The sequence below is a fragment of the Mercenaria mercenaria genome, chromosome 18, assembly GCF_021730395.1.
Source record: "Mercenaria mercenaria strain notata chromosome 18, MADL_Memer_1, whole genome shotgun sequence".
Classification (NCBI taxonomy): domain Eukaryota; kingdom Metazoa; phylum Mollusca; class Bivalvia; order Venerida; family Veneridae; genus Mercenaria; species Mercenaria mercenaria.
The window spans coordinates 25634281-25642656 of NC_069378.1; the positions used below are offsets into that span (position 1 = coordinate 25634281).

Below are 8376 nucleotides of genomic sequence, written 5' to 3' on the forward strand. Positions count from 1 at the left end.
TGAAATTAAACTACAAACCCGTCAAATCGTCCCCTGCTGGTATTTCACTGGAGGGGACTTACTGTTTGCCCCTCGTTTGTCCGTCCGTCACACTAAGAGGGATCATGCGGTAACTTTAAAAGCACAATATATTTTTTCATCAAACTTGTAAAGAACTTCCTTCCGACTTTCTCATTGTAAAATCAATGTTTACTTGCAATTGACAAGCATATTCTGTGGAATGTCTGTAAATATATTTTAGGTGCTTCTGGACAATCCAATAATGGGGCGGGTCTTTGGGCGAAATGTATCATGTCGGGCGATGTTACAACTGCGGATGACTTAGTACAGAAAAATGTTCTACCATCTAACAGAGAACTCCACACAGCATGCCGTAATTTTGGGAGACGGTCCAAAACATTTTCTAATATTTGTGATATGATTTGTAAGCAGGTAATGGACACAGCAGAATATATAGTTGATGCCTGGGCATCTTACTGTATAGAGGATTGTCATTCAAATGAAACAATCTCTGTTGTTTTCGTTGTGATAACTGCAGATATGTCGAAAATTATTCATCTAAAAGACTATAAATATCATTTGATTTCTCAAAACACATTTAGCAGTGAAAGCGAAATTGTACTTACTAGGGAGTTATCAGATGAAACACATGATATATCCAGGGACCGTGATACTCTTGAAGAGTTGAGAAAATGTATAGCTCACCATGCTGATGATCTTCTCGAAAAACACAGTAATATTAATGTTATTTTACCAAGTTTCAAGAAGTCAAAGGGATTTTATTCTGACAATCATAGCATTGTCGATGAACCATGCATTGCACTCTATATTCTTGTAAAAGGTTATATACCAATAAATGAGGACCCATTTCCACAAGAACTTGATGGATTTAAAGTAGATGTTCTTGAAGGTAAATTCGAAACATATAACGGAGGACCAAACGACTTTCACGAACGCCTGAAGATGGGACTGGCTATCCATGCAAACATTCTTGATAGTAATAAAAATTTACTTGGTGGTACTCTTGGAGGATTCGTCAACCATCCCGTGTACAAGATGTGTGGAATCACATGTGCTCACGTCGTTTGTTCCAGTGAAGAAATGAACTCTATCAAGTTTTGCGGTATTAAAGATGGTTTGGATAAACCAGTGTTTCAGCCAGTGAATGACGAATCCGCACCGTTCGGTAGAGTTGTAAGGGCTGTTTACAAGCCTGGTGATGAATCGTCATCGGGGATGGAAGCTGTCCTTTTTCACATACAAGAAAGGCATCCAGAAGATGGCAGTTTTCCGATGGCTTTCAATGACATACAAGCAGGTACACTTTTGCTTTTCACATGCAAATATCTACCGTTTTAAATTTCCAAAATAATATTACATTGTTATAGCCTTTGCCTCTCTTCCTGTGAGCGACTTTGGTGATTTTACTTACAAACGAAGACCCATAATTCATTTGCAAACTCATATTTTTATAAGTATATTAGACGTAAGTACAACTGGTAGAATTTGAACTACGTTACAGAATTAAAACTAGGTCTTTCTAGCTGGAAACACATTTCGTTTTTTTTATTTACCCTAGATTCAGTTATCGACTACACAGTTTTGTGAACAGTTTTTTTCATGTTTCCATTCCAAGGCAATGCTCAATTATGATATTTATCTATAATTCCTTTTGACTTTTTTGTTGTTAAGCTTTTCCTATTTATGTTCTTTGTGCTTAATATTTGTTCTTGCTGTTTGTTTTGGTTGATTGTTTAAATATGTGTTTCTTTTTCAAATCCCTTTGTCTTAAATTTCTTCAATTGTCAGTTCGTTAAAATATTTTGATCAGTGTTGATGATAAGTATATTCTCTAGTCATAGTATAACTTTAAGATTGTTTTCATCATATTAATAATTTGGTCGTTACTTTTTTTATTTTTATAACTTACGTCTGGATCCACTCTTCTACATTCACGGAGAACTTTATTTATCTATCCCAGTATCTACAAAGCCAATATGAGATTGTTTCGGCCGTAAATATAATTACAAACCCTAGATCTGCATCTAATATTTTTGAAATTTGTCGCATATTTTGATGATTTATCTCTTTTGTGATCTTTTGTATTACATTATCTTAAAAATTTCGTCTTCAGGTTTTGATAAAAGCAGACCGCTTACTTACGATTCGGGAGTTGTCTGTGAAGCATCGGCCATTAGACCAAGAACTGAAGTGTACAAATACGGCATGGCGACTGGTATTACTAGAGGGAGCTTTGCTTTACAAGGTGCCGTTGTTCGCAAAGAAAGAATGGAAGGAAATAGACATAGTTTTGGATATAGTCTTAAAAATCAGTTAGTTGTTCTCCAAATAGGAGTGGAGCCCTTTGCAGAACCCGGAGACTCGGGGGCTTTGGTGCTGATAGACGGAGGTCATCACGATTCTGTCGCTATCGGCATTGTTGAAGGTGGCATTCAAGGCAGAGTGTTTGTGACGCCAATCTGTGATATTCTAAGAGCTTTTGGGTGTTCAGACATAAAGATGTACCAGTTCAACATTTTGAAAAACGGCCCTCTTTTAATTGACTCTAGGGTAGACATTGATGATTCTGAATCGATGGATGTCAATGATTAGTAAAGTGTGAAGAAACTACAGACAACAAAACCTGCCGTCATACACATACTGTTAGTGTCGTTATCTAATATTTCTTGAGTAAACGTCTAAGATAAACAGCAGTCACCACTGCAAACATTTTCTAGAGAAGTTAAAACAAATTATTATGGCAGCAATGCTGGAACAACTCTGATAATATCTATGACATTTATCCTTTGAACTGTTCCAAAATCATCTAATCTAGGTTTTGATATAGCCAAACTTCATTGAGACTGGAGCTGAGAAAAAAAACTATAATGATGATAAGTTTAGTTTACAATATAAGATGTAATTACAAGTATCCTAATAAATGGGGCCTTCGTAGCCGAGTGGTTCAGGTCGCTAACTTAAACTCACTTGCCCCGAGCTTAGCTCGGGCGTTGAATTCTTAATGTGCTGGCTTGTGGAATATCGGTCGTTCTACCTAGGTGGCTGCCCGTGATGGAATAATGCATACATAAAAAGCTGGGAAGTCCGATATGACCTATAATTGTATCGCTGTGACGTTAAATCCAACAAAAACAAAATCCACATATAAATTGCCAATCCATAGATTGTGCTATAGACAGGTCTATTGTTCAAATACATATTTTGCCGAGATCAAGACAATTTTTGAAGAAATAAATTTAAACAGTTGTTTCTCATCTCATGTAATAAAATAGTTTGGAAATCGGGAAAATAGTTCTGACTGTTGACTTGGCCGGCAAGTCATTCAATTGTGTATATAAATTGAAAAGTTTTCTGATTAAATAAAACTTTGCTTTGTGTAACGGACTTTCCAAATTGTATTTCTTTGTGCTTATTTTTCCCTTTTCTCTGTAGAGACATTTTGTAAGATATCATTATTTAGCATTGTGTGCTTGCAAAATATCCAGTCTATGCTGTGAACAATTACTAGTATATAATCAGAAAATGTAAGGAAATGTGGAAACGTTTCGCGAGTTTTCTATGTTGATAGAATAACAGTCACGTTGAAACTTCATTCAATTGCATAAAGTAGAACATTTTTGTGACAATTTATACAATGTGTTTCGTTTAGTAGAATTGTGTTTTCCGCACGCATGACCAGTATCGCATTATACATTTGACCGAAATTTGACTAATGTTTTCGTAGTGTACAGTTATTGCTTACTATAGAAATATCGTGTGCCGAACGTTCACATGCACAGATAATACATTTACTTTATCTTAGGCTGTCTTTTGTTTATAAATTGTGTTTGTCTCATGTGTAAATCTATAAGCAAACTTTGAATATGTTGAATAATCTTGCTCTTTACTCGGACATTGTAATTATACAGATACACTTAATGAAACAGAATTCTTTTTATTTGGCGTTTTAGTTTCGGTCCTTTGGGGCTGGTCAAATTTTGATAACTCCTCCATCGACAGTCTGTTATTATATATCTATACATATATATGTTTATGCATTGTTTGCTTATGTAGCACACAAAATAGCTTAAAGAGTCTGCATTGCATTAATGAAACACTTTGTTTTCGAATAATGCTGCCTCTCAGACTTGCTTGTTTATTTGTATTCTTTGGTTTGTAATATGAAAATGTATTTCTTATGTGTTTTATTTTCTCTAGTTATTTTATCATACACTGCACTTTTGTTTTAAATATTCTTTGTATGTATTTTCATTATGTCGCTGGATGTAATGTTTATTGCAACCATTTGTGAAAGCATATTGTGTAAATAACATGTAGACTTTGACAGTATTACACATAAATGTACGAATTAATTGTACACTAGAACGTGATTTTTAGATAATTTGAGGTAAATGGATTTCATTCCATTTTTGGATGCATCAATGTTAAATTAATTTTATCTTTATTCATTAGGATGATTAATAGCAGTTTTACCATACACTGATTTCTAGTACTAGTACGCAAAACACATGGAAAGTTTAATGATGAATTCTTAATTAGTATTCATGTTAGCTCTTTCTAATTGTCTCATAATCCTACAAAAACCTATTTATCTTCACATGCTTCTGGCGAAACGAATTTATTTCCAAACTGAAATTGCCTTTGGAATAGAACTTACAATTTCTTGATGCATAAAAACCTATGTCTCCGAAGGCCAAAATGTGCCATTAAGTCTTTACGTCTGCTTCAAAATTGTACTACATGGGTTAATATCTTGTATTTTTTCATATGCCTACTATGATCACATTGAAGGGCATACATTATTTGCGCAAACGAAACACGCTTTTACTCAAGAGAATCATGAACCATGTTGATGAGTTAAAGTGATAATGAATTTTAAATGAGCAATCTTTTACATAATTTATCGTTCCTTAATTCTCATTCCAGAAACACCGTACTGTAATTCCTTTCGCTTGTGACTAATGCAGTCCTGATACAAATCAAGTACATTGGTCAATTATAAGACCATTTTAAATAGGTACAGTTTGTTTTCATTCGAAGAAATATTGATAAAACATAATAGATGTATAGCATAAAACACATTTAATGTAATATTTGCTTTAAACATTATCATATTTTTATTCATGCCCCCTCCCCACTACTACACCCGTTTGAAGAAGATGGGGTGTATTGTTTTGCTCTGTCGGGCTGTTGGACAGTCGATTGACACTTTGGTTTCCAAGCAATAAGCAGAAAATTCTTGGTCTCACAATAGCCAAAGCTCATAGGATCATTGCATGTGGTCAGTACGCGATCCCTATTGTTTTCTGGCAGTAGGTCAAAGGTCACATTGACCTTACTACTGAAAACGGTTTCCGCTCAGAAATTATAGAACGCTTTTGTCTAAGTCGTTAAATTCCATAGGTAAATTGTCTTTGGCCAATATATGACCACTATTGTTCTGAGATCAGTAGGTCAAAAGTCACAATGACTTTCAATACGGTTACTAAAAAGACTTTGGCCTATAATCGTCAATTTTCATGGGATGATTTGTGTATGTTAAGTAGGTGATCTTTATTGTAATAAGGTCAGTAAGTCAAAATTAAGCTTAAGACTGAAAACAGCTCAGTAAGATGAAAGTTTCATCAATGGCGAAAGGCTCGACAAAGCCTCGCATTGTATTCCACTCGTTGCATAATTCAGTATAAAACATGAGCAGTTTTGTAATTACTATAGAATGATTTAGTTATGGCACTTCAGTTGAATATGCTTTAGCGGCCACTTGTATTAAGCAGCTACTTGCATTATATGTGGTCAATCCCACTGAAGCAACATTTTCTGACATTATTCATTTTTCGTATATTCTGTCTGAGATTTATTCAAGGAACATAAAGACCAGTTACATAGAGTTAGATTCCTAGTAGAAAAGTTTTAAAAGCTTTCGTTTAATTTCAAAGTTATACTTAGTTTTATATTGCATCTAATGATATTTCACAATCAGAACCAAAAGTCAAGTTTTAAAACTGCATGCAGCTTCTGAATATATTCATTTTCAGGTCTTATATTTATATTATTACTTAGTCATATTATGTTTATAAAAGTTATATTTACGGTAAATAATTCTAAGCTTGGCAACCAGGATTGGAAAATTTATTTTTTTTAATTTACCTTCAGTGCATTTTTGTGCATTATTAAGTACAAGTAAGTGTAAATGATCAGATATTAAACTTTCGAACAAATCCGTTTCTTGACTGACGCAGCCAGTCAGCCAACATCCCAAATCGTTCGTTTGTTCTAATTTCAATAGTAAGCAGCCATTTGTTAAGCATCAACCTTGTGTCCCTCCCTTGGCTGTCTGCATAACATGTTAGACTGTTCACTGAAAACATTTATAATTATATGAGCTTTTCTGTCATACGATATGCAGGCTATGGAAAGAGAAATTCGTTCGGGTTATATAACAGATATTGTCGTCAAGAATATCTTTATTTAAATGTTGAAATGAACGATAGTTTGTTGAGAGAAATAGTTTTACTCGATTAAGATAATATTGTTACAATGTAAATATCGGTTTAGACTGTGTCAATACTTTTCAGTCATTTTGTTCGAAGCAAATATTTATATATATGTTTGTCTAAAACGACCAGAAAGATGGCAACAATTTTGCAATAAACGCATATGAACAAAATTATTGAAACGCACCTATACATAGTTTATGTCATTTTTTAAATATATTGACATTCATTACTGAATATCAGTGAATGGGTACCTTAGAAGGGTACATCAAATGATGAACGGTATGTTCTACACTGACCATTTCAGTTTAGTTTGAACAATTAACTTATTACAATAAATAGACTTGCTATTTTTGCTGTGGTTTTCATATTCTAACCCGAAGGTCAAGGACTGATAGGAAAAAAACAGCTGGCTTAGCCAGCAATAGAACAGACGTTTGTTTGACGCAGAAACTCTGCAAGATTATGTAATAGTTCTCTTGTGAGTTGTAAAGAGGTATACCTGTTTTTAACATTACTATTACTATAATTATTATTATCATTATTATTATTGATTAAAGACAATTGTTTTTGTTATGCTACTACGAGTATGTGGCATTTAATAAAAGCATGATACATTTTGTTGGTGTGACACATTTTGTATACTATTTTGTCTGATTAAAAAGGTATGGTTTCAAAACCTTATATTGTCATGTTTATTCTTTCCCGTTTTATTTCTATATGGGATAAAGTTTTTTATTTAAACTCCTCTGCACGGGTGGGCTATTTGGTCGCCGTTCGTCCTGAACGTCCGTCCGTCCGTCTGTCAACACTAATCAACGCAAACGTCTTTGAAATCACACGACGCAATTTGAAGAAACTCAATACATGTAGAAGTGATCCTGAGAGGTTGTCAAAATTTTGGTAATATTTCAACAACAAAGGCTGCTTTGGTAATAGGTTTGCTCAACTTTAAATCTTGTCTCCTAACAAGATTTACATCATTTAGAGGAAAAGATTTCTAAAACCTTTTTCCACAAACGCAAAATCAATATCTTAAAACTGATTTAAAAGAATAACAAACAAGCCGAATTTATCCTTCTTCATTTAATATGTCAAACACTATTATATCGATAATTGAAAAAACTGAAAGTGTACTTTTGCAGAAATGATAACTTTCAAATAACTTTGATCCGCTAAAGTAATGATAAATTCAAACCAGATTCCTTGAGTGAATTTCAGGTATGGTTTTATCTACAGATATACAGCCTATAGGAAAACTTTAGAATTATATCACATTTGAAAATGATATTCATATTTATTCAATTGGGTGTATAAATCAGTCTAAGAGGTATTTAAACCATTTTGTTATTTTGCATGGACCTTCAGCCAGACTGGATGAAACAGCAGCGGTTTAAATTAAAATACAAAAACGTTTGATCAGAAACTAGTTTCTTCAACAACAAAGGAAACGGTTTTTTTGTTTTGTTTTGGGTAAACACATTTTCAACTATGTTTCAGCTATATAAAAAGGACAAATCGGCATATTTAGTCTTTGTTCTCGTAATTGGCAACATTCCTACAAGTATTAAAGTTTTATGAAGGTTGACTTCAGATAAATTAGTATTGTCTGCTGTTCGACCGCCACGCGTAGATTACAATCATCTAGCCAATTCACGGTATTTCGATTAATGCGTTGTAAGGGTATACATACATAAAAATAATGTACAAACCTACTAAAACGCCTAAAAATAAATGCTCCTGCTTAATTATATAAAAAGCAAACCTTAAGACCCAAAAACGTATGTACTCAATGCCTTTTCAGAAGGCAGAAAACCAAGATAAACACCCTTATGTGTCAGAAGAAACAGGCCAGAAGACA

The 8376-nt window shown here is 33.8% G+C and overlaps 1 protein-coding gene across 1 annotated transcript; it reads left to right on the forward strand.

Moving 5' to 3' along the window:
* The first annotated feature begins 250 nt into the window (after positions 1-250).
* Positions 251-5214, forward strand: LOC123538824 (uncharacterized). The gene is made up of 2 exons (XM_053530542.1): positions 251-1318; positions 2135-5214. The coding sequence occupies exons 1-2, from the start codon at positions 292-294 to the stop codon at positions 2611-2613; spliced, it is 1506 nt and encodes a 501-aa protein (XP_053386517.1). The 5' UTR covers positions 251-291; the 3' UTR covers positions 2614-5214.
* Positions 5215-8376: the final 3162 nt, after the last annotated feature.

What these genes read in the sequence shown, in the direction of transcription:
- LOC123538824 (XM_053530542.1), top strand. Translation starts at nt 292, where the DNA reads ATGTCGGGCGATGTTACAACTGCGGATGACTTAGTACAGAAAAATGTT. An exon ending in TTTCAATGACATACAAGCAG is followed by an intron (nt 1,319 to 2,134) that starts GTACACTTTTGC and finishes TTTCGTCTTCAG; the next exon opens with GTTTTGATAAAAGCAGACCG.